Source organism: Musca domestica, unplaced genomic scaffold (assembly GCF_030504385.1).
Source record: "Musca domestica strain aabys unplaced genomic scaffold, Musca_domestica.polishedcontigs.V.1.1 8, whole genome shotgun sequence".
Lineage (NCBI taxonomy): Eukaryota > Metazoa > Arthropoda > Insecta > Diptera > Muscidae > Musca > Musca domestica.
In genome coordinates, this window is record NW_026712409.1 from 1,934,913 (window position 1) to 1,962,632 (window position 27,720).

Below are 27,720 nucleotides of genomic sequence, written 5' to 3' on the forward strand. Positions count from 1 at the left end.
GTCTGTTTTACCCCCTTTTTTGTCCAACTCTTGAGATACGTTCATGGCCGTCACTGCTTTTCGAATTCGTTGTTGCCTCATCATTACGTCGATCATGCGAATAATTACAACCGACACAGCTGTTTTCGGCGGAGCTTTTCTACGGTGAATGCATTTGCAGTAGCCAGCAGGATCGTTGCAGGTAATGCAATAGGAGGTTATCCAATCACACTCTCTCGCATCGTTCGCTCGACAAACAGTTACTCCAAGCGAGGACAGGGCAGCCATAATTTGCAGACCCAGGCGCTGGGCTTACTAGCAAAGCAAAGAAAACACACAACTGCCATGGAGATGAAAAATACCCCAAAATCTAAAGCTTTTTGACTGCAAAACCACAAGCAGCTCCAATCCAGCTATGGCGCAGAGCGTTAAGCTGCGCTGCACTGCGGACCAAACAATAACAAAACAAGACACAGCTGTTTTGTTTTGCCTTTTCGACCGATTCGTAAGCGGTGTTTACAACGCTCGCAATGTTCATGCGCGTCAGACTTCTTTGAGACTCGACTCAAGAAGGTCGTTTTAATTTGTTTGCACGCTTGGTAATCAGTCCATGATTTTCGGTCGACTTTTTCTGTCTCCTCTTTGTATCGCCATTCGTCTTTGGAGTATAACGCGCTCTCTGCGATTTGTTTCGATTAATTGTGGATTAAACGTCGTTGGGGCTAAACGCGGCACGCGCTACGGACTCAATTTGCGGAAAGACTTATATTTCGACGAGAAAACGTTTTATTTGTGAATTTGTTGTTGGTGGTGATAAAGTGTAAGTGCTTCTTCTTCTACATGGATACAAGTTGAAAAACAAAAAAAAATAATAAAAACGAAAGGAAAAACAAAGAAACATACACGAAGAAATATACTTGAACGAAATCAAAACAAAGATTCAAACTCAAAAGCCTATTGAACAAAGTGTTACTATGAGTCTAACGTTGTTTGTTGGTTGGTTGGTTGGTTGCATGCAACAAGTTGCAAGTTGCCTCGAAAGCCATTAAACTTTAGTGAGTTACAATTATAAACAATTGAAAGCAGAACCAATACAAAGAGTTGTTGTTACCGTTGTTGTAGTTGTCATTGTGACAACAATTGCAAAACAACAAGTCGCCGATTGCGACCAACTCCGGCAACAGAGGATTTGTTTGTGGCCGGCCACATGTTGTGTTGGCCATGATGCTGACGACTGACTGACTGACTCCTCACCGCAAATCGATTGTCCGAAACCTCAAAAATAATTATCTATGTTTTTGAGTCGAGATATTTGCATTGCTTTTATTTCTTTTTGTTTGTCAGTCCGTCTGTCTGTCTGTCCACTTGATTGGTGACTGAGATTGCATTTGAGTTAGCGGACGGATGCACGGTGAGAGCGTTTTCATGTTTACTCCTGTTTGGAATGCTGTAGTTTTCTTTTCTATTTTAATATTGGAGGGTATTTATGATAATTTCGATAAAAGTCCTTGTTGTAGCATCAGTTCTGCTAATTTTGCAGCTGTGTATTTTTAATATGTGTGTCTGTTATGTCCAAGATAAATAAATGTTCAGAAATCAGTGCATGAATGTATTCTTTCTGAAGCATTTTTGAATTATGAAAAAATTTTGACTTATGAAAAAAAGTTAAGTCTGATGCTCTCTTTCAGAGCCTGCAAGAATCTACTGGTTTTGGTGTATTCATCGATACCATAAAGGAACAATCGTTCTTGCAGGTTCTTGAGAAAAGGTTTACTTTTTTTTTGAGTGTGACACAACCTCTATAAAAATACAATTTATAATTAAAATAGAGGATTATTTGTATTTTAACTAATTATTTAATTAATGAACTTATTTCGAAATTGTGTTGAGGAAAGATATGTGTATAAACAACACGTTGACAGCGTACCGTTCAAACCTAAGTATAAAAGGTCAATAATTTCAATCCAATCCATTTTCAAAACATTAATAATGCATAACTCAAAATGACTGCATCGAATTCTAGGGAAATTCTTTCCGCCCAAGGATAAATATTGGGAATTTATTAAATTCAGTTGTGGATGATATTCTCAAATTTTAAATTTCCAATTTTTTTTTTAATTTACGCCTGAGTTTGCAAAGCTAAAATGACAATTTATGCGTGGTGCCGCAAAAGGCTATATTTTAGCAGTAAAACACTTATGAGTGTAATTACTAAAAATTAGAATATAATAAAACTGTTTTCAATATGAAAATTCATGCCATTGAAATTAAAAATATTTTTCAGAGCAAAAGTTCAGAATTCCGCATACAACTTATGTCAAAATAAATTATTGCCAAAAATTTGACTTTTTTTATTATCATACTAATGGTGAGAATACATAAAACGAATTTTTGATTGGCTTAAGTCATCGGCTGGCTTTTTCGGAAAGCAAAAATTAGCGTAAGACCAAAATCGAAATAAGTCAACCTAAAACTCTTTGTTCCTCTTCGAAGAAGACAGCCGATGACTTAAGCCAGTCAAATACGCATTTTATGTACTCTCAGCATGGCATAACTGAAAGAACTCGAAAAGTGCAACTCAGTACCAAAATCTCGTTGGGTTAAAGGATGCAACAATCGTTTTTGTTAACATTATAATTGTTATTTACAAAATGGAACAGTGTTGTCTTGTTTGTTCGGGATACCATAGTATTTTGTTGTTGCAAAATCGTCAGGCTTAATCCCTTTACTGTTGTTCTTTATAAAAACAACATTTGTTTATTAGTGGAGGTTGATGGTAATGTTTACCAGGGGTAAGGCAGGGAATACCTACGTTTCGGAAAGAGCCACCAATCCTCATCAGTTTCTTGGTTTTTTTGTCTGGGATATTCTCCCCAGAAGTTTTTTTAAAAATAACTTCTATGACAAAAAATCTTTTTTTACCCAAGTGACGAGACCGTAAGCTCAATAGAAGAGGAACCAAATAATTACATATTAGGGAAACGAAAGAGAAAAAAATTCAATAAAATATTATGGTTGTTCCACAAATTTGAATGAAGATAAAAGGACAATATTTTTTTATTTCAAAATCGTAAAATGTATTGCCCATTTGTGTCGGAAATATAAATTTGTTGTTGGAACAACAAGCTAAAATGGTTAAAATATATTTGTTTTTAACTCAAAATTCAAAACAGCTAAAAAATTGAAGGAACTCTCAAAACTAATTTAATGTATCTGAACCATCAGCCATGTGGGATATATAAAAAGGAATTAAACTATATTGATAATATTTAGCAAAAAAAAACTTTTTATTGGAACTCAAAATTCTCTCACATGAGGGCTTCCTTAAAACGTAGTCTATACTACGAATATTTTATTTATTCAACTTTTCCAAATTAGAGGCCAATTGGTTGAAAATTCCGGTTAAAAAATGATTTGGAAATGATCAAATAATTGTTGACATTTCATGACAATAATTTGACTAACCAATAAGCCCGAATTTTCATGAAATATTGATTTTTGTCTTCTTAGGTACCCTTAAATTTTTTGAAGTGAAATTTCACTCGTTTCATTTTTATAAACTTCAAATTCTATTCTGCAATATAAATTCCTTGGATATATTTCAATGGGTTTCCCTATTTTAGAAAGTGAGCCTTGGTTCTCCTATCCAAAAAAAAAAAAAAACATCTGTAAAGGTATCTAAAATCACCGCTACTAACACTAACTATATTAAATAAATGAAAATAAGCTCCTGTTTCCTCAACTACGAAAGTCGAAAAAATAGCAACACAATCTCGCACATAGCGAACACAAAAAACGAACATTCATCAAAATCGGTCCAACCATTTCGAAAAGTAATCAAAGATGCTTGGCCCTAGGGAATATAAAAAGTCGTAGTATCTTAAAAGGTGTTGATAATAAACTGAATACGATTATATCGTTATGCTCGTCGATATTATATCGTATATGCTCTGTGAAGCAAACTGCGATCGAACATGATTATCACAACGCCTTAAGGCATCCCGCTTTCAGTTCATTATGGCCACTTGAATTAGTGCGACCTAAAAAAATAAACTTCGTTACAGATGCTCGCTTTGCTAAATTGTGATGACTCAGTCGAAATTGGTTATTGGTTGAATATTTGAATTTTAAATGTTCAAGGTCTTTTCGTTTGGCAAAAACAAAGTTAAACGATGCGTCGAAATTCGATATTGATTATTTCTTCATCGCATACCTTGGGCTTGTATTTGAACCTGGGGTTAGCTTGGAGAGAGAGAGAAAGAGATGTTATTGTTGAAGGGATAAACTTGCTCTCGCCACGGGCCTTTAGCTCCTGCTGCATATCGTCACCTTCGTAACGTAACGTTTCCAGTCACGGCCTCCATCATCATCCAGCAGCCCAGTCAGGCTGGCTGGCTGGTGAGCAGGCCTGGCCGTTCAAAGGGGCACTGTGCTGTCAGTGAAAGTGATTTTATTTTTGTATGGATTTTTCCTTGTCCGTTGTTGTAGTTGATGGCACAGCACCAAGGTGAAATGAGGTGGGCTGGGGGTGCGGTGCGGTATGTTTTTTCCACTCTGCTCTTTTTTATTGTTGTGTTTTTTTGTTAGGCTGGATAGTGCTGTTGTATTTCATTTGTTTATTTTATTTTTGCTATCTTATTGTTACTTACTCGCTGGCTGACGGGCTGGCTGTTGTTATTATTATTTTTACACCACTTTGTGTTTGCAACACAGACGAATGAATGTAATAACGGACGGACGAACGGACAGACAGACGGCCGAGCAGTTGTCGTCGCCGTAATTTCTTCCATTCCACAGTGGAGGCTTTAAGTACAATTCATTTAATTTTTACCTGGCTGCTGTTGCGTTTTGCTACTTTTCGCAAAAGCAATGGCGCTGCTGGTGGTAGTGGTGGTGGTGGTAAGCGTTTAAATGTATGGCTGTTATGGTGGCTGCGATGGCAATCAAAGCAATCATAATAGAGTAATAGCGAACACATTCTCTTATTTGCTGTTGAAATGTTTTGAATTTGTTTGCCCGGTGAAGCGAGCGACTCCACAGCTTAGATTGTTATAAATTTGTTATTTTCATTAAGTTTCGGCGGCATGAGCGCAGGCGGGGGCTTGAAGTGGGATGGAACGAACTGTTATGAGGAGTATTGCGATTTCGGATGGTGTGAAATAGAAATGTACACAGACATACATATGAAATCATATAACATAACAGACCAGCACCGACACCAGCACCATAAACCAAATAGATTTCTTTCTTCAGATGGAAATATTTATTTGTTGTCCTGCTTAGTGGCAAATTATGGTTATATTGTTGAGAAATTTCCAGTTTCCAAATATAGATTATTCTTATATAACAAGTGGTACGAAGCTAAATTCAAACAGAAAACTCTTATTGGCAATTTGAGTAATGTTACCATAAGGGAAAACTTATTCGAAATCCATAACAATACAGATTTTTATATGGAAAATGGATTTTCTGGCACAAGTCCACCTCCCATATTAACAACTTTTGAGAATACGCAAAAAATAATTAAACTTGAAGGTAACGTTATATGAAAGCGCTAGTTTTGTAAAAGTTTAGCTTAGAATTTTTGGCGCAATTTCAAATAGATCGTCGATGTAATTATTTAGTGTTCTATACAGGGTGAGATAAAAATTGCAACAGAAAATGTCGGAAATAGGATCAAATTTTAGAATAAGTTTAGATTTGTTGGAATTTTGTATTTTGGCCTATTCCCGGCGAAGCGCTTGCTTGAGGTAATCGACACTTTGGTATTTTTTAGTGCCAACCTTGCTTTCCAACATACTCCAGACACAATAGTCCAACGGATTGGTGTCCGGAGATCTTGGTGGCCATTGTGTACTGGATATGAAGCGAGGAACCTCATTTTGTAACCATTCTTGGGTGGCGCGTGCTGAGTGCGATCGATGGTGCTGAGTCCTGTTGGGATGTCCAAGGTCTGCAGCCGAAATGTTTGCGTGCCCAAGGATTTAATGCACCCTCCAGAATATTTTCGCGATAATGTTCGGTATTTATTGTGATGCCACGGTCGATTAATATGAGCGGCCGTTATGACGGCCCACACATGGTGGCCGGTGCTTGAGGTCCGGTGACCAACCGAAGGTGCACATGTCATTTGGTTTGTTTGCTGGGCAATGAATAAATGTTTTCTCATCAGAAAAAACCAAATTCGGCAGTTCACCAACTCTTAAGCTCTTTTGAGTCTATTTTCTTTCTTTTGCGGTGTAAGTTCTTCCACTTTTTGGAATTTCATTTTTCAATATTTGCCGAATAGAATATTACCATATGTCCAGGTCACGAATCATTTTTCGGCCACTGCAACGCGGGTTTCGATCAAGTCGCTTCTTCACTTTTCGAACCATTTCTGCTGATGTTGCAGTTGTCTTCCGTCCACTTCCTTGACGTCTGGCTACGCTACCAATATCACGGTAACAAGCGATGGTACGAGACACAAAAGATTTATTCACATTTAAATGCTGGAGTGCCCTGACGATAACTACTTGTGGTTTTCCAGCCAAAAGTATAAAAAAAAACACACTATCACGCTTGAATTCCATTACAAATAACTTTTTTGCTGGAAAATTCTCAGCAAAATGCTTTCGTACGCTTGTAAACAATATAATGAGCTGTCGCTGGAATAATTTGAACATGTGTGGGACGAGTAACTTAGAAATCACAGAAGTCTGGAATTGGTTGCAGTTTTTTCCTGTACACCATATTTGACTTGTTGAGATATTTGTGATATCTACAGCTTTTGAGTAAGGTATTTTTGAATGATTGGCTAGTTCGACCACAATTGATCCAATATTCGAGACATATGTAAATATGGTTTAATATTTTTTAAATCACACATACAAACACACTTTTCAGGCAGCTCCATGCAATTCAAGATTTGAATTTTCAAATGCGTTCTCTTCAAAGCATATAAATGGCATATAAGGCACTTATGTATATCACCGACGAAATGTCATACAATCCCTTTACAATACTACTAAATGGCGTCGTATTACTAAAATTGACAAGTCCACATAAAAATAATATAGAAAAAAGTTTAAACCGTGTACAATAACCTTCACCGATGACAAAAACTCGATCTTCTATTGAGCTTTCTTGTCCACTGTCCAATAATTGCAACAGAAGACACACGACCTCGACCCAAAAAGCCAAATTTGCAGTTATGAAAAGGTCAATATATTGCGCACACACGCACACAGACGCACTTAATTTCTCCAAGAAAGGCAACCTAAACAACTTGAGTTTTAATTCGCCCTTTTTGAGTCCGGGGGAAGCCCTGAACCATATGACCATTTCGAGAAAATAATAAAAAAAAAGTGAACAATTTATGTCATGGCATTGACACATATTGACTGATTATGCTAATACCGAAAAACTCGTAGCTTGAACAAAACAAAAAAACCAACAATAATTATAAACAAAGCACTCACATTCACACAAATCAACAGAATGGCATATGAAGAAAGAGGAGAGTCGCACTGGAGCAACAACAGCAGCAGCAACAACAACAACAAATGTGTTAAATAATACCACAATCATAACGAAAAAGTCATTTGAACACGGCAGTTGTGTGCAGCAGCTGTCAATTAACTAAGCCAGCTACACACACATACACACACACACACTCAAACACGCCATACTGGTAAAATGACAAACGTGAAATATAATATTGGGTAAGGTAAGTGCGTAAAAATACACAATACTAACCTCCCCATGGAAGTGGGGAGGCACACCACCTCCAACTCCTCCTGCTCTTCCCACTTCGCACCAGCAGTCAGTCAGTCCGCTATCTACCATTCCAATGCAATAGCAAAGCAGACAACAGTTCGTTCAAACACCTTTTGTCAGAGAGATGCCATAAGGCAACAACAACAACAACAACACCGACGACAACAACAGCAATGGGCACCGCAGACAAGTGAATTTTGTGCTTGTAAAAGTATTAAAAGTGTTATTAAATATTCAGTCCACAGCAAGTCTTCGCAACGGCTATGCGAGCGTCTCAATCACTTGAGCTGGCGGTTAAGCAATTTTTAGCAACAACAACAACGATTAACTAACTAAACGCCGAGTACTGAGCAGATACTGTGCCATGGCTTAGATAAACACCAAAACTACGAATTGAAAACAAAAATCAGCCAAAACGGCCAAAACCACCTTCCCTACATTTCGCTGCTCTATTCCAGCCAGCAAATTGCCCACCCATCCATTTACTACCCGCTTAGAAATATTCACATCGCTCTTCGCAATCCGCAGTAAGTCGTGCTGAGAGTGTCATGCAAATGTTTAGCGCCACTTTGGTGGCTTCTTTTGATTTCGATTTTCGTCTGTGTTTTTACAGCGAATACTCTTCTTCGCCACTGGGATTGATGATTATGCAATTTAAGGCATTTCAAATTATTATTAACAAAATCGAAAAAATAACAACAACAACATTAACATCAACGCCAAGAAAAAAAATGAATTTATTTTTTTATGTAATATCGTAGTAATAGCAGTTTAATAAACATAACCAAAACCCGCAACTCAGTGTGTGCTATTTGCAGATGTAAGGCCAGATACGGAGATATAATTCGTAAATATAACCCAGCCAGATGCGGGATTGAAAACGGTTTTGCTTGGCTGGCTGAAGATGGGGTTCGACGAAATGGATGCATGAATGTACAAACGAAATAAAACAAAATATTAAAACAAAAAGCAAAAAATTGTAACATCAAAAACACAACAGACGAAATTATTACCTAAGAGCAGAAGATAACGACAATGAAGGTGAGGCGATGTGATGCGAGGCGAGGAGAGGAGAGGCGTGGATAATGGTGAAGACAGCAGCCCATCTTCCCCAAGCAACTGCAACAAATGCGGGGGGCGGTCGTATTAATAGCTACATTAAAAAACGTTATAACATAATCGTGTTTGTACGAAATAAAATAACAGACAAATTGCTAGACTTAACACGAACGAAAATCTCCCCCCCCCCCCTTTAAAAAAAAACGAAAGACTTAGGCAACAAACTTGATTTGCCATTTCGCGCTGGCAGGAAAATTTATGGCTGCCCTCATTAAGCCGGTGTAATAAAAAGAAGAAAGATGAAAATAACAAAACTACACCAACGCATCGTTAAAAACATCCACCGAAGATAAAACATTTCCGTCTTGCGGCAAGGCAAATAGCCCCTGCCCGAAAAACGGCAAAATTTGTAAATAATAAAAAAGCCATGATCGCATCAACGCCATCTTCGTCACTGGCGTCATCATTTGCATAATCAATTGGGTAAACATAGTTCACAAAAGCTTATATAATAAGCCAAACAAACTTTAACGAAATGCACAAAAGACACACACACACAAGTATGTATGTATCTGAACTGGTCGCTCCCTCCTACCTACCAACGTCGATACACATAAACTCCAAATGCAAGAAAACATTGTAACGGTTTAAAAGGCTGCAGCTCTCCGAGTTATCGATTTCCCCCTTGGCCCGCTGCGAAGACAACATGTTGCTGCACTCACAACCACCAAAACATGCATGTCCATGTCCGTGTTAATGATAACTTAACGAAACAATGTTACCAATAGCTGGTCTTTTCCATGGCCATGGCCACAATTTTACGAAAACCGTCAAAACGAGTTCCTCTGAATCCCCCAAAAAATACACCTATGACTAGCCTGTAAACACTAAACAAAAATATATCTCCTAAGCTTGCATTACACAGGCGGACATAGCACCTCAACACTACCAAGAAAACACACACTCACACATGCGCTCTATTCGAATTGAATGCCTTTGCAGTCACCATCATCATCATGATCACCGTCATCATCATCATCATTAACATGATTACCATTGAGACTATAATGAAGTTATTACGTGATTTTTGAAGTCAAGTTTTAAGTTGTTTTGTTGTTCAACCTCAAAACAACCCAAATAAAAACAAAAACCCAACAACGACAACAACAAGTTAGCCGAAATTCATCTCTTCGATATTGTGCCCTTAAATCGAAACAAGTTTATGGCACTCTGGGCAAACGCATCACAATACGGCAGCTGATGTTGCTATTTTTGGCCCATTACACCATCAGGGCACCAGACTGACTCTGTCGATCATAACCGGTCGTTCGATCGCCTGCCTGCCTGGTTTCCGTCTCCTTGGCCTGTTGTTAGAGTTCTTGAGTCTGCCAAACATCGCAATGTCTTTATTTGGTGACATTCACTTCAATCTCAAGCCTCAACATTTGTTTACGAAATTTCTCCCGTACTTATGCAACAGCACCAGCTAAACTTCAAAGCCAAGCAAAAAAGGCCAAGTGATGAAAAAATGACAGGAAAAAGAAGTACTAATATTTAATTTACTAAAATGTTTCGTTTCGAGATGACAAACACAGATACGCCCCCACAATTTTGCAAAATTAATTTTTGGGTGAAAGGTAAGCCGTCAGTCGCTGTCGCGGGTGTTCCAAAGAAGATTCAAGCGAAACACATTTCCCAAGTAGTCTATGTTGCCAAATAGGTTATATGGCTTTTGACGGCATTTCAAGAAATTGTTGTCGAAATTGGACCGCATATTGAGTTATTATTTATAATTGGACAGTAACTATTATGAAATCATTTGAAGAAGTTGAAAAATAGACAAAAATGTTTAAAAATTATAAAGGTAGGTCATGTCCGAGTTTGTTTTGTCGAAATATTTATAACAATGTTAAGAGATTATGAAATGTTTGTCATCAGCCTGTAATAAAGACCAATGGGGAGGGACGAGGAAATATGGGAAAGCACAAACCATTTATCTTGGTCAGCCTATACCGTCATGATTATTAAGTTTTTAGGGTCTAACTTATTAAGCACGCCCCCCACAAGCCAAATCGTCTGGTTTAAAAATACCAGAATGTATGAAGACGCAATACCTTTGTAAAGCCATTTGGCATTTAAAATAACTACATCTAGGATCGAATTTTTTCTACCCATTAAGAAAATGTGGATAAGGCATTAAATACTCAACCACTAAATTGAGAAAAGTCGCAATGTGGACCGAGGTTCAAAATGTTGCGAGAACTCAATATGCATAATTAAACATATTTCCTTTCAATGTTTTAACCGATACCCTCATATACCGAATATCAGAATTAATCGCTATAAATGAACTATGCCAAACAATAAACCTATATTGGAAAATACAGGTTAGAAGGGTTTTTATCCTTTGAAACTCTGACATATTAAATTATGTCAAATTTGGTTGAAAAATGTCAGGAACCTCTATATCGTGAGGGATCACTATAAACAAATTATATACACAAATTGGAGTGGAACACATTTTATGTCCATATTTCCAAAATATATTGAATATTATTTGATTTTTAGATATTTAATTCGACCCTTATTATATATTGTTACAAATGTAAATTTAACAAGTAAGCAAAGGCTACAGTCGAGCGGGGCCGACAGTTGAATACCCTACAACACTATAATAAACCATACAGTTTATATAGGCGAAATACTCGAAAGAATTCCACAAGATATTGTGACAAATAATAAAAGAAAACCACCAGGACTCGTTCTCTAATTTTCGAATAATAGCAACTTAAACTAATTTGCTCATTTCCAATTTGTCGATAGATTTTGCACGTAAATGGTCTTCCTAGATCTGGAACCAATATTTCCCAAAGACTTATAACCTCTCAGAAGTGGCAAAAGATTAACATTTATTATTAGTTTTTGACTGAAACGCATCTATATGAGATACAGACATTTGACTATATTCTTCAATGAAATCAGCGTTAACGAAATAGTCAGAAGTGCGTCTTTCCTGTATTTGTGAATTCTCCAAAAAGTCACTGGAATGGACATTTTCGTATTTAGTCTACAAAAGTTGGTAAACTCCTTCACACATTGAATATTTTTGGATGGCCATCCAAAACTGCTTGGCTTTTGCAATGTCCGGTAACCCCCATTCAAATGTGCTTGAGGATCGGGCGATAATTACGACCTGCCGACAATTTTGCAGTTTTTTGGTCAATTTCAACCCCTAAATATATGGCGATCATCTCCAAAAAGAGTAGGCTTCTATTCTGACCCTCATCTTATCCCCATGCAAAATTTCGTAAGGATCGGGCCATAAATGAGATCTGTATATGATATCCTGATATCCTAACTACTTAGTTTTGTTAGCTGTAGAAATATTACCAAATGTTTAATTCAAAATGAAAATATGCCAAAAATATGACAAAATTGAAAAAATTAGAGAAAATTTTAGAAAATCAATATTATCATCTTTAGAGAGATATTTTTATGCGATTTTTTTAGACGTTTTTTCTTTCCTGCCAAGAGGCCATTCTGAATTAATGAGAACTGTCGAAATCAGTTCAGCCGTTCTTGACATATAAGAGATCTTTCAAGCATATCTTCTTTGATAGACATCTATATATCGCACATATTTTGCTATATATCCGATTTGTTGGATAATAACATCAATGTAAAGGTCAGAAGTAACCTTGTGATGGCTTCGTGATTTCGCCGGGATTTAAAATATTCACGGTTTAATGAAAAATTTTGATTTTTTTCAACACAAAAGATATGGTCTATTTTACCCGCTAAATATTATACGATGATCACCCAAATTAGTAGGCTTCTTCCCCGCCCTAAACTCTATCTACATGCGAAATTTCGCGTCGATTGGTCTATAATTGCGACCTGTATAGCTACTGCAAAATCCGACATTTTTTCAGTATTTGGTCCATTTTAACCCCTAAACATTTGGCGATCATCTCCAAAAGCAATAGGGTTCTATTCTGGTCCAAGCCCCACCTACATTCTAAATTTCGTGAAGATCGGGCCATAATTGCGACCTGTAGAGTGATTACAAATTAACATGGACAGACGGACAGACGGACGGACGGACATACATAGCTAGATCGACTCAGCTCGGCGAGCTAGGAAGATCCATATATACTTTCCTATGTGGGAAACCAATATTTCGAGGTGTTACATAAAACTTATAATACCCCCAACACATAGTGTTGTAGGGTATAATAAAAAACGAGCTCGAGGTCTTTGTTGTTGTTTAATTATTTTTGATATTTCGTCCTCCAACGGAAGACATCATCAGAAACAATGACAAAACAGATGGCAATAACACAAGGTCGGCGTCGAAGCTTGGCGGTATTTTGTAAAATTTTGTTATATGTTTAAACAATATTATTCCTGATGATGTCTTCCGTTGGAGGACGAAATATCGAAAATAATTAAACAACAACAAAGACCTCGAGCTCGTTTTTTATTAAATTTACATTTGTAACAATATATTGAATATGTCGTTTCCATTTCCGGGCTTTATGTTATAGCTGGATACTTTTTTATTAGGCACTTCTTTCTCATGTCAGCTTGGCTTGAGGATTCTAAAATGAAAATTTTGAGGAGATACAATCAGAATGACAAACTATAAAGACACCCTTCCTTCGGAGGTTTTCCCCCACCCTCTAAATCAAAGACCAAAGGAATTAACTATTATTAGGTTAAATGTGTAGAAATATATTTTAACTGGGAACAATAAATAATTACAAATTTTTCGAAATTTGTCCACTATGGGTCTGTAGGGGCTTAGACTGTTAGAAAAGGCACGTATTTAGAATATAATTGCACATAGTTGTGTATAATGAAAAAATTGCTAAATTTCAGTCAATTTGCTTCAAAGCTCAGATAGTAAAGTTCGTTTAAAATGTGGTGGACTTATATCGATAATTTTTAAAGAGATTTTTTTCATGAACTGGTAAAGTTCATTGAAGTCTACTTGCCCTTTAATATACTTTTGAAATGGAGGTACGTGTCGCACTTATTTCCTATTGAATGTAATATTTTTTGTTAACCAAGGACGAATGTCACCAAAGATTTGGCTGCATGTGTACAAGGATTGCACCACAATTTGTGGCGATGAATGTTTTCCTCTGAGTGTTGGCTGGGCAAAATACAAAGACAACTCATCAACGCCTCTACCTCTCCATGAACAATCCATCGACTTTTCAACATTGTTGCAATTCTCTGTATCGATGATTATACAATTTAATTTCGTATTTCACACATATTACATACATATGTGTGTGTGTGTGCGTACGTACGGGTACATGTTATAAATTTGTTTATTGATTATATTTATATATTTATTTCACTACACAATTTCGTAATTGAATCGAGTTGCCAGCAGCATACCCCGCTGCCTTCAAGTGGAAAATCGTGCTTGGAAAAGCAACTCTTCAAGGTCAGTTATGTTTTATGGCATTTCTACCTTACTTCCGCTTTTCTCTGCCGCTGTTGTTGTAGTTGCTGTGCAGATAAATGGAAAGTTATCCGCCCGCCGGTTTTGTTCAACGCCAAACCACTAACCGTGGAAAAGAAGTGGAAATTCAAGTTTACGAACATCGCTTAACGCTGAAATGATCGTGCGGACTTGGTACCCTCCCGCATAGGAAATGCATGTTTGAATGTTTGTTTTTTTTTTTAATTTTTGCAAGGTAGCGTTGTTGGTCGAAAGTAAAATGTGTCTCTCTGTGTGTGTATGTGTGTGCATGAAAGTGAGTTTGTATTTCTTTGCGGTTAAATGTTTTTTTATTACAACATCCTCTTAAAGTGTGCTGAACTCATTATTGAAAGTGAAAACGACAAAGAAGCAGAAAGCCAATGACGAGGGACACACTCGAGGCATCTGACAATTCCATTAGTCGTTGAATGCCACCGATGATTTAATGAAACAGAAGTTCCCACTTGCTTGGGCCTCCAGCGTTAATGGTGGAATACTCGTTATTAACAATTTCCCACACAAAATTTAAAAATATATGCACTCAGGCTTGGGTTTTATTGCCTCCCAAGATATGCCTACTTTTATGATGATGTTCATATTTACAACTTACAGAGTGTTCTCCTATTAAAATCCCCCCTCCACCGCCCTAATTCACATTTCGAAATGGTTTATTAAATTAAATGTTTAAAAACAAAATAAAAATATTCCGCTCTTAATTAAAAAGGAGTATTAAGCGTGATTACAGCGATTAGCACCAGTCACCGCCTGTGCCGACACCCCACCCAGTCAAAGCTGTATTTGATAGTGTTCATCGCTGCTGTCTGTCTGTCTGCCGCTGTGCTCTTTCATGATGATTATTAATTAAATTGAATCCATTTCTCAAGCGATTATGTCATTAATTTGGCATGGAAGCTCCTCATTTTCCAGTCACCAGAAAGATTGTGCAACTCAAAATGCCTACCAACAATGAATGCAATAAAATGTGAAGTTTGGCTATGCTCAGTAAACGTTCAGCGAGTTTGAAAAATGACAATACTAAATGCCTAAAAACAATGACAAAGCACAACTTAGTCTTCAGCTGCGTTCACCAAAGAAATTTTCCATCAAAAGTATTTTGTGGCAATTCCTATAGGGGGATTGCCATGTGTTGGTAGTAAAATGATGTCGTCGTAAAGAACATTTTTATTGTGTATAGGCTTAAAATTTTCAAAAATAGATTGCCAACCTGCAATTTCTTAAAAATCCTTGATATAATAAAGTCAAACGCCATAATTGTTACATTTTTTTAAATTTTATTGAATGAAAGCAAAATATGTCGGAAATAGCATCAAATTTTAGAATAAGTTTAGATTTGATCGAATTGGGCACGAATTATGCCTTCAAACGGCCAATGAAACCGTCTCACGCTGCCCGAATGTTGCTCTGCGGTATTTTGGCCCATTTCCGGCGAAGCGCTTGCTTGAGGTGATCGACACTTTGGTATTTTTTAGTGCCAACCTTGCTTTCCAAAATACTCCAGACACAATAGTCCAACGGATTGGTATCCGGAGATTTTAGTGGCCATTGTGCGCTGGAAATTAAGCGAGGATCCTCATTATGTTGGGTGGCGCGTGCTGAGTGTCCTGAGTCCTATTTGAATGTCCAAGGTCTGCTGCCAAAATGATTGCGTGCTCAAGGCTTTAATATACCCTCCAGAATATTTTCGCGATAATATTCGCCATTTATTCTGTTGCCACATTCGAGTAATACGAGCGGAGAGCGACCATCGGCTGATATGGGGGCCCACACCATCACCATAGCCGGCGCTTGAGTTCGGGTGGCCAACCGAAGGTGCGCATTTTCAGCTGACCTCTTTGACAAGTAAACACGATCATTTTGTTTGTTTACCAACTGCTGGACAAGGAATGTTTCACATCGGAGAAAACCAAATTCGGCAGTTCACCACTTTCGGGCAAGCGAAGCAACTCTTTAGCTATTTTGAGTCTATTTTCTTTCTGTTGCGGTGTAAGTTCTTGCACTTTTTGGAATTTCAATGGCTTTACCGCGAGCTCATTTTTCAATGTTTTCCAAATGGAATATCGCGATATGTTCAACTCACGAGCCATTTTTCGGCCACTGCGGGGTTCGATCAAGTCGCTTCTTTACTTTTCGAGCCATTTTTGCTGATGTTGCTGTTTCCTTCCGTCCACTCCTTGACGTCGGGCTCCGCTACCAATATCACGGTAACGTGGTACGAGACACAAAAGATTTATTCACATTTAAATGCTGGAGTGCGTAACGATAGCCACTTGTGGTTTTCCAGCCAAATATAAAGAAATCACACTATCTCGATTGATTTCCATTACGTATAACATATTTTCTGGAAAATTCCCACCAAAATGCTTTTGAACACTTGTAAGGGAGCCATATCCAAATCTGAACCGATTTCAATATAATTGGACAAATTAAATTCCATTGATATTGGAGATACATAACGTGTTTGGCGAATTTATTTTCACACTAAAATTCGTCACTAATTCCAAATTTCATTGGAATCGGACATACATATCGTGGTTGGTGCATCAAATATGTAAAATTGACCGAAAATATATATGGGAGCTACACCCAAATCTGAACCGATTTCAATTAAATTTGGCAGCTTTATTTTTGTACCAAATTCCGTTACAAACTCCAAATTTGAAGACTACTTCTGTAACCGATCAATAGATATGTGCATAAAAATTCTATTTTTTTTTTGAGGTACCCCCGATTCTGATGCTATATCTCCAGTTCCGGGTGGAATTTCAAAAATGTATATAGCCTAGGTTACTTTCAGACGATGCTTTAGCATATATGGAAATTTTCAGGAAAATCTGGTTAGCGGGTTTTGAGTCTAAAAATTACATACAAACAATCAAACGTACAAACATATTCCCTTTTTATAGACTCGATTGCCTTGAGTCAGATATTTTTAAATAAAATTGTTGACCAAGTCTATTACCCCAATGTTTGCGTATAATAAAGGATCCCTCATTCTATTTTTTGAATTTTCAAACCTACGTTTTTATTTTTTTTATTCATTTTATTTATCCATGTTAAATTTTGCAAGTCCATGCCAATTGACCTTAAATTGAGCTAGAGGGCTAAACGGAATTCAATATTCAATTAAAAATATATTCTATTCTATATTATCCGGTCGCCACCATTATAGGCCTTTGTGTCTATTCTTAACTGCAAAAATTCATGTCGACAGACTGAAATTAAGACCTGTTGATTGACCGCAAACTGAGGAAAACTTTTTTTTGGGTCCACTGCAACCCTGAAATGAAATGCTTCTATTCTAAGTGCAATCCAACCCCAACGATGGGGATGGGCGAGGTGTTTTCTCAAAACACAAAAATTAGATTTTTCTAACTGTTCAAACAAATTCGTGGGGCTGAGCCTCATATTACAACATATTCTACATTTTTTTAATCTGTGACTCTATCCACTCTCGTCAATATTCTAAAATAACGTTTCATATTGACCGTAGCGAATTATTGTCGGAAGGGGTAGAGTCTCGACAAATATACCCTCAGTAGGTCCTGCCCAGCCGAATATTTTCGTTTGTCTTAAGGATTTTCTTTAAGCTAAATAATAAATTTCGCCAAATACAGATCCCTACTTAGACACCGCGGATATTCGGGTTGGTTGGTCGGCTTCAGGGCTTCAGATATGATTTTTGAACTTGGAGTTTTCGTAATGCATCCATTTTTAATCGCCGGTAAAAATCTGATGCATACATGAATACAATCCTGCGCGGAACACCTATCTAGACGCATTATTGTGGCGATTAAAAAAATGCATTTTATGTACCATGACCGATTCATTTTTTATTCTCCATATCAAATCTGTTTCACACTTCCTATGCGAACCAATATTAATTTGTTTAACCAATATGTGTGTATACATATTTCCCATTAAACTTTTGCCTCCATTCAATATTTGTACTTTGGACTGTCAAAGTCCATCTCGTAGGTATGATTTCAATTAGTCATTTGGTGGTAAAGGTATAGAGATTGGCTTTCCCGGTAAAAGACATCGTAATGGATGGACTTTTTCAATTACAATAGATATGTATGAATGTATGTTTGTATGTATGAATGTATCTGCTGCTCTCCCTTGCCCAAACTTAGCTGTTGTATTTTTGGGCAATTTTCGGCTGTTGTTGGTCTGTTGTCTAATTTCTTCGTTGGTAGGTTTTGTCTTAGGACTGTATTTGTTATTCGGCCAAATAATGAATATGTTACTTTTGTTTTCGCTAATCATTCGCATTATTTGTTCCTCGTAAACGGTTGTGCGGTTGCCTTTTATTGTTGCATTGTTCAAACATTGTTTTTTTTTTTTTTTTTGCTGTTGCCTTTGTTTTGTGAGAGATGCAAAGACTTGGAGTTTCCAATGACTGGAGTAAAATGGCTTGGAGTCGAATAGTTGTCATTTCGTTGGTGTTTGGCCCAGCCACGCAGTCACAGCGGATGGAAGTGGTGATGGAGAACGGCAGTGGGATACCCTTTGTGAGCACAAGAAAAAAAAAACGTACATATTTACTGAATCACGCAACCATCTGCGTACCGACCTATCTGTCGTTTTAGTTTCAGTTTTGGCCTTTGTTTTTTTTTTTTTTGTATTTTTTTTATTATTTTTGTTGTTGTTCGTTTGCAGTGAAAGTTTTGTTTTTTATGATTTTTTCCATTATTTTGACAATAACCGAACGACAAAAAAAAGGTTCAAACTTCAAAAATATGTTATCATTGCACAATGCAATAAAATGCATTCACCCACAAATACATCCACACACATACACAGATACACTCATGATGGAAGCAAAATAATAATAAAAACAACATCAGAAATGTGAATGAATGCGCGAATTGCCATCCGGAACATTGACCTTATTTCACCAGCACCGTGGTGGTCCATGGCGCGCAAAATTGAAGCCAAAATTGATTTGAATTTCAAAATCAAATACTGACCGCATGCACAGACATACACACACACAGTCTCAAACTCGCCGTTATGTGTTTGTTGAACTCCTTAGCGCATCGATGACTTCCGGATGCATGCTTTAACTAATAGACACGTTTTGTGTTTTTTTTTTTTTTTTTTTTGGTTTTCTTTTATTTTTTGTTTTGTTTTAATCATCTAACATCTTTCCTTCTCCTTCTCCTTTCGTTTTGTTTTTTTTTACAGCCAAAGTTATTTACGTTGCAAGGCAAGTGGCAGTAAGGAAGTCCATCATCGATATCTCTTCCCAAAAACAACAACAACAACTACCACTTGAACGGAGGCAGCACTGACATCAAAACGAAAAATAAAACGAAACGCGACGCAACGCAACGTCCAGAGTGATGCGATGAGCGGACTTTGTTAACACAGGTTTTTCATGTTCACGTAATAACAACATTTAGCCGAAATAACACAAGGTGTGTAACGTGCAACGGCAACAGCAACAGCAGCGGCAGGCGAAGCATCTTGCTAACCAATTATTATTATTGCCAGCAATTGCCAATAGCTACCACCAACAGGCAGCAACAGGCCAAGTTGCAAAGACCAATAACCGCAGTCAGACGAGTTGTGTGCATCACACATCACATCACATCACCGCATCGGCAGCGGAGCAGAGCACAACACGAGCTGCAGAAGGCTAACAATTGGAGCAAGTGCTTCGATTCAGACCACCACGCGAAACGCTAAACCATCCCCCTGACAGACGCTGGCAGTTCCTCAAAATAGCTAAGCACGACATCATTGCCCATACCGGCACCAACAGCAGCAACATACCGCCAGCAATTGCAGCAACTCGAGATATCCGCGGCAGGTACATAATCATCGGATCATAGCGCTGCTGCACAGGAAAAGAGGCAGACGCCACTTCGCTCCAAACAACATTCCATAACATCCGAAAAGGAGTTCAATGAACGCGGCTCCCTAAGCCAGCAGCAGGCGAGCGGAAGCAACTCTATTTCCTTCCCGAACGAACCAGTTTCCAGCAAAAAAGCTTCCTTCCGTCATTTCGACATTTGTCCACTTCCCCTTGTGCTGCCATTGTGCATTGCCCCGGTCCTCACCTCCTACATCCAACCAACAGTATCCATTGTCAAGGTCATTCTTGTGAAGAGCTCGATGTAAAATGAAAGCAACCACACAATGCAGTATTTGGTCTCTCATTGTCTTATCAGCAGTGTCGGCTACAGCTCAGGTGATTGAAGGTAACGCACACTTCTTGCACACGCCATCGCTGGCCCCAGCATTACAGTTGACGGCTACGCCCACAACCCCCTTCCAAGTCTCCTCGTCGACGCAGCCTTACGCTACCTCTCCAAATCAGCCACCATGGCTAGATAACAAACATTTGCCTCCAAGGGATCAAAAGAATACAGCGCGCAACCTCTACGCCCCCTATCAAAGCTTTTCCAAAGCAGATGTTGCCAATTTTCCCAACGTGGTTATAAGGCCTGATGGCTCAGCGGCGCAGACCTTCAGTGCGTATCGCAAAGGACGTTCGGGGGCAGCGAATCTCCATCAGGCAAACAGACGTTCCGACAATGCTGAAGTAGAGATAATCAACGCCCCGGCAGTGGAACTTCCCTCCAGTCCTTTGATAACCATACCCAAGAACGTCGTTCCGGCCACGCTGGCCACCAATTTCACCAGGCAAGGACGTAAACGAAATTACCTTTATATTCCTCTGCAGCAAGACCCCTCCCAGAACTATCTCTTGCAGCTCAAACCGAAGGGTAATACATCGTTGAGTGATTTGGGACCACCAACGAGTGATGTGCTGCCGGCCGTACCAGAAATCGGAGAAGAGGTGACACCATCGGCGGACAGAACAGAACGCAGCGATAGTTTTCCAGTCAGCACACCTACCTCAACGGATCGGTACGACCGAGGCGAAGAGACGAGCAGCCGCCGGGTGGGTTTCCAATTCCCCAGCTACAGTCTGAGCCCCTCGAGTCCATTCCAACCGCAGGGCTACCGAGAAGACAACCCCGTATTCGGCGACACGTCTGGCTTTGAAGAGGTTCCGTTGCAAGACAAGCGTCTGACTCGCCAATTGGTCTTCGAGCCGGATGTTTCTCCGACCTCATATTCGTATGACTTTTCCGGCATAGGAGCTAGCACCATTCCACACACTTTGAACTCTGCCGTGGCAGCTGGAAAACAATATCGTGAAGAGGTAACGAAATTTGGTGACATCAATGGGCCCATTACTGCTCTACCACAGAGACCACAGAGAGGTCTGTTCTTTGGAGATACTGAGTTTCGCACCGGCTCCCTCGTGAGGCCTTTTACTCCGCAGAAAACATTCAATGACTACATTGGTGCCGTGGATCCGTCTAGTTCTCGCAAAAGTCGTTATTATCCTTTCAAGTCATCGCGTAGCCCACGAGTGGTCTTCCCCACCAACGATAATGTGGGCGCAACAGGGCCCAGTTCCACCGGCACTGGAGTCTATTTCAACGATAACGTGGTGTTCCGTGATCAAAATTTCGGTCTCAACGAATTGGCGTCCGTTCAAGATGTTCGCAACGAGTTTAGTTTACAGGATCTGGACAGCACCTCGGAGAGCAGCAGTCTGAACGGAGCTCAGTCGGCGAGTACCTTTAAGGAAAAAGGTAAGCCCAGTGTAGCCTGTAGTAGCAACTAATCACAAAGCTTTTGCCCTCCCATAACAATAACCACGAGCATGACAATGCGCAAGGAGGCAATTCCATAGAGGCCAGTGGCTGGTTTGCACTTCACCATCGACCTGCTATGGAATTGCCTCCGCTGTAAGTAGTTCAAGGTCCATAGCACCGCTCAGCAACACTGGTATATGCTTCCTCTCTCCTTCCTCTCTCTCTTTCTCACATTCAGTTGACATCACAAGCGAACTGGAGTGCCAGCATCGCGGTGGAACCTGTGAGTTTTTCGTAGGTTGCTGGATGACTGGCGGCCTGCTGCAGGGCACTTGCCACGGCTTGTTGCGCGGCTGCTGTCACCGCACAGCAAAGTCAGCCAACTTGCGCACCTCCGAATACGTGGGCAACACAATCGATTTGACTGATCTTCCGCAAAAGACATATGGACCCGTGAAAAATGATCCCAGTGAGTGTTAGAAAGAAAAGAAAACTGCACGATCGCCCGGCCCGGCAAAGCAACGTTGGTTAAAGGTCCCCTGTAGCGAAGCACTTGCTTAACTTATGACTCCCCGAACACTCCCCCACCCAGCAACATGTCCACCACCCAGGTCTACTAGGATCAAGGGGGGAATGCACGGTTCTTTACATTGGTGGTGCTAAGGGTTTTGCATGCTACCCTCCTTTGTATGGGGCAAACTGCTAACGACTGCACTCAAGTTTAAATGTTGAGCTATACGTATACCTAAAAATATATATTCGGCTGCATGATCTGACCCGCATGAATAATTCTATCGTCTTTAGTACTGATTGACCTCTAATTGACCCTGTAGTCTTTATAACTGGTAGAGTAGCTGTCGCAAATAGTCTGCTTCGTAGAACACCTTTATGATGGGGGTTGGGTAGGGTTCGCAACTCTGGTTATGGGGATGTTTGTGGTTTTTGTTGTTGTTATGCATGGATAGTCGTCCTCAGAGATTGAAATTCGAATGAAGTTCCAAGCAACAGAGACATCTTGTAGCGCGGAATGTAACTAAAGAAACCAACGCTAACCAAGACAAGCATTGTTCCTGCGGAAGATCAGGCGCTCAAATCGTATTTTACCCACATCCTAATACGAGTGTGTGTGTGTGTGTATGTGTCTTAGCTCTTACATGTATTTAGCTTGGCTTTGCATTAAATGTATCCGCTTTATGTTGCACTTAAATCTGTTGGCTTAACATTTTAGAAAATTATTGGTATTCTTTATGGAAATTATTTGGTGTTTTGTGAAAAATGTTGGGGTAATTAAGAGAACAACAATAGCAACAACAATTTTTGTTTTTGTAACATATCTAGGTTGTGGCATTTCATTGGCAAAGCAGACGGCCCAGAGACGCATTGTCGGTGGTGACGATGCCGGTTTTGGTTCCTTCCCCTGGCAAGCCTACATTCGCATTGGATCATCAAGGTAAGTGGCAGCGATTTTTCAATTTAAATAGAATTGAGTTTAATTTGTTTTTTGATTTAGATGTGGTGGATCTTTGATATCTCGACGACACGTGGTAACAGCCGGCCATTGTGTGGCAAGGGCCACACCGCGACAGGTCCACGTAACATTGGGTGATTATGTCATCAATTCAGCCGTGGAACCTCTGCCAGCCTATACCTTTGGAGTGCGGCGCATCGATGTACATCCCTACTTCAAATTTACACCTCAGGCGGATCGTTTCGATGTCTCAGTGCTGACGCTGGAGAGGACTGTGCATTTTATGCCTCACATAGGTAAGGAAAAAGTTTTGGGTAATAGTGTAAAATGTCAGTCGGTTTGCCGACTGTTATACACCCTCAAAATTTGGTACAACCTCAGGTTTCTGATATTGCAATGTGCAAATTTAGTTTTTAAAAATGTTATGTCCTTAGGACAAAAAGAGATTTACGAAGTTAAAAAAATTTAAATCTGGTTCACTATCTATAGAGTTACTATTATTCAAAATTTTGAATTTTTGTATAGGAGGTACCGGAATGACTGGATTAAAATCGTACATTTCCACACCTGGAGTAGGACTAATAGAAATATTACCTTGTGCCAAGTGCGGACGGAAAGTACACCCTTCTCTAAATGCATTTTTGGCAAATGCCAAAATTTTTTGAAGGAGTTACTGGAAGGAGTGAATCAGCTCCACTGTCGATCAAGTGTTAGTAGAAACTATTATTATAATATTATTTGATCACAAAAACAAGCAACTCTGTGAAACCGATTTGCTTTGATCTGCATTTGCTTAATCGAATAGTGGTGAGTTTGTGTCTCTAGTAGTGTCTCTCTGGCTTTTCCTTTCACTGTGGATCCCAGATCATAAAGCTCATATCGAAAGATAAATAAACAAATAATTTGACAAAGTTTTTTGATAAGTATCTTTGATCTCTGTAGTCTAGATATCCTCAAGGACTAGGGAAAATCGTTGCCTCAGGAGGAATTTGACCTTTATTCTCTATTCACTTTGCTTAGATTAAGTAATGGCAGGTGACCTCAATATTTGTTACAACACACAAAAAAAATAGTTTAAGGGCCAATGAAATGCTCTCGACTGCCAACTGAAAATGAATTGATCAAAACAAAGTGGCAGCCTGCTCACCAGCTACGCTTGCCAAATAAGACACTTGAAATGCATGTTTGAACACGTGCCAGACACATCAGAAGAGTAATGGACATAATGAGCTATGAATGACATATCTATTTATTTATATTTATCAAATTGAAAAGCTTTACAACATTTCAGTAGAGCGCAAGGGGTTTCCGGCTTGGCATGTCAATTTATTTTTCAGAAAAAAAAAAAACTAATTAATTAAATAATAATTTTATGTATTTCTGCCCTTCTTCACAGCTCCCATCTGTTTACCCGAAAAGAATGAAGATTTCCTTGGCAAATTTGGTTGGGCAGCGGGCTGGGGCGCTTTGAATCCTGGTTCTCGATTGAGGCCCAAGACATTGCAGGCAGTCGATGTACCCGTCATTGAAAACCGGTTTGTAAAATGAAATAACTCAGAAAATAGAGCAATTTTAATTAACCTCTACCGTTTGGCATTTCAGAATCTGCGAGAGATGGCATCGTCAAAATGGCATTAACGTTGTGATATACCCGGAAATGATGTGTGCCGGTTACAGAAATGGTGGCAAAGATTCATGTCAAGGAGACTCCGGCGGGCCCCTGATGCACGAAAAGAACGGACGTTGGCACTTGATTGGTAGGTTCTTGTTTCGAAATGTCTTCCCAACAAAAATTAACACATTTCATTCCCGATTCGTAGGTGTGGTCTCAGCGGGTTATTCGTGTGCCTCACGCGGCCAACCTGGCATCTATCATCGCGTGGCCTATACTGTCGATTGGATTTCCTACGTTGTCGGTCTGACGGCTAACATTTAAATGCTGCTCTCCCCATCCATCCATCCAATTGCACTGTTCATTCATTTTCTTCTGTTGTAAATATACTGACTATTGCTGCTACTAATTCGCATGGAATCCATGAACTGTAGGTGGAACTGGACCTACACAACACAACTGTATTGCTTTTAACGCCTAACGTCCTACCTTAGGCTGATATTAATAATAGGTCTCTCATTAATATATAAGATACTTAAGCTCAAAATGCTAAGCTATCATCACTCTTCCCCTCTCCCCTTTCACACTCTAGCATTAATTGTAAGAACATCCATTTAAATTTATTTATTAACATATTTTATAAATATTTTTTAATGTTACATTCCAAGCACATTGGTCTGTTTTGTAAGCGATACAAATCGAAATGCATATTAGTTATAGATTGTTAAAAACAAACATCATATTTATTCAAATGAAACCACAAACAAATAATTTATTTTATTATTTAAAAAAAAAAACAACAAAAAATGTAAATAAAATAAATTGAAAATATTTTTTTAAAGATTGATTGATTTTGATTTACTTTCAAAAAATATCTGAATTTTAGGTAAAATACATTAAAATCAAGGACTTTGCATCTTTGCAGGAAATAGCTTCTTTATGTTATGCAACTTGTTTTTTATGTTGCCGTTGCTATGAAGATCACCTAAAAAAATTATTACACGTTCTTCTCCCTCTAATCGATCAAGATGTTTCTTCCTAAAATATTTTTAGATCTTATAAACTCTAACAACTGGGCTCGTTAATTTATGCTTAACAATGCAAGTTTTCTTATATTAATTGGAATGCCATTAAGAGGAAAACAAGTAAAAAAGCTGTAAGTTCGGTCGGGCCGAACTTTGAATACCCTCCACCATTTGGAAAAACTTTGGGACTTTCAAAACAAAAAAAAATAATAATAATAATAAAAACAATAATAAACCCGTTAAAAATTAAAAATCTTAAATCTTAAAATCTTAAAAATACCGAATGTAGCCTTTATATTACGGTCCATACGACGACTTTATTACAATATTTAAATACGAATATTGAAAAAAAAAATTCGGTAAATAATTTAGCTATAATCATCAAAATACCGAATATAGGGAGAGACCATTATAGTTGCTATACCAAAACTCGGACCCGCACAGACAATTTTCTGCCTTAGGATTTACTATCCATTACGAACTTCAAATACCAAATTTGAAAAAATTCCAGTGAATAATGTCGCTAAAATTATCAAAATACCGATTATCGGGAGGTACCGTTATATGGCGGCTATACGAAGACGTGGACTTGCACAGACAATTATCTGTCTTAGGATGTACCATTTCCATTAAGAACTTCAAATACAAAATTTGAAACAATTCCGGTGAATAATGTCGCTAAAATTATCAAAATTCCGAATATCGGGAGGTACCGGTATATGGGGGCTATACGAAGACGTGGACTTGCACAGACAATTATCTGTCTTAGGATGTACCATCCATTACGAACTTCAAATAACAAATTTGAAAAAAATTCCGGTGAATAATGTCGCTAAACTCATCAAAATACTAATATCGGGAGGTACCGATATAGGGGGGGCTATAAGAAGACGTGTACATGCACTGATAATTTTCTGTCATAGGCTGTAGTATCCATTACCAACTTCAAATTTCAAATTTTGAAACAATTCCTGTGAATAATGTGGCTAAAATCATCAAAATACCGAATATCGGGAGGTAACGTTTTATGGGGGCTATACCAAAACGTTGACCTATATGGCCCATTTTCAATACCAAAAGTCCTGCATACATAATATACATTTGAGTACAATTTTATCAACCTACTTCATTTGTTCGGAAGCTACAGTGATTTCCACAGACGGACGGACATCGCTAAATCGACATAGAATGCTGATCAAGAATATAATGTATAATATAAATAAAAAATAAAATGCATATTTCTAGGTGTTACAAACGGAATGACAAACCTAATATGCCCTCCATACTATGGTGGAGGGTATAAAAACAAAGAAATATGAGCACATTTAATCCCCAAACAGGTACATAATTGAGGGATGGAAAATTGAGATGGTGGTATAATAATTTAAGCATTAACGCATCATTTTTTTAAAATGAAACAGACAGAATTTTATAACCGAATCAGCGTGAAGAAATAGACATGTCATTAATTAAGACCAGAACTATAAAAATGACCTCCATCACTCACATAGATATTTTTTGATACACTTGTATGATCACATACATACATCCATTTATTCAAAGAGAACCCTTTCAAATCTACCCTCGTTGCTGTGGAAAATCTACACAAGATGCATTAATAAAATGATTTTGTTCTTAGCTATCAACAGGAGATCTTTACATTGCTTGTCTACTTAGAACCT

General features: G+C 38.5%; 1 protein-coding gene across 2 annotated transcripts; it reads left to right on the forward strand.

Moving 5' to 3' along the window:
• The first annotated feature begins 536 nt into the window (after positions 1-536).
• On the forward strand, positions 537-25,809 carry LOC101889458 (uncharacterized). Of its 2 annotated transcripts, XM_005176484.4 has the most exons (8): positions 537-799; positions 19,502-21,930; positions 22,172-22,402; positions 23,272-23,383; positions 23,444-23,697; positions 24,798-24,936; positions 25,004-25,158; positions 25,222-25,809. In XM_005176484.4, exons 2-8 carry the CDS (start codon positions 20,442-20,444, stop codon positions 25,335-25,337), a joined length of 2,496 nt encoding a protein of 831 aa, XP_005176541.1. In that variant the 5' UTR covers positions 537-799; positions 19,502-20,441; the 3' UTR covers positions 25,338-25,809. The 2 variants fall into 2 exon arrangements, with proteins under 2 accessions (XP_005176541.1, XP_019895431.1); XM_020039872.2 differs by lacking the exon at positions 22,172-22,402.
• Positions 25,810-27,720: the final 1,911 nt, after the last annotated feature.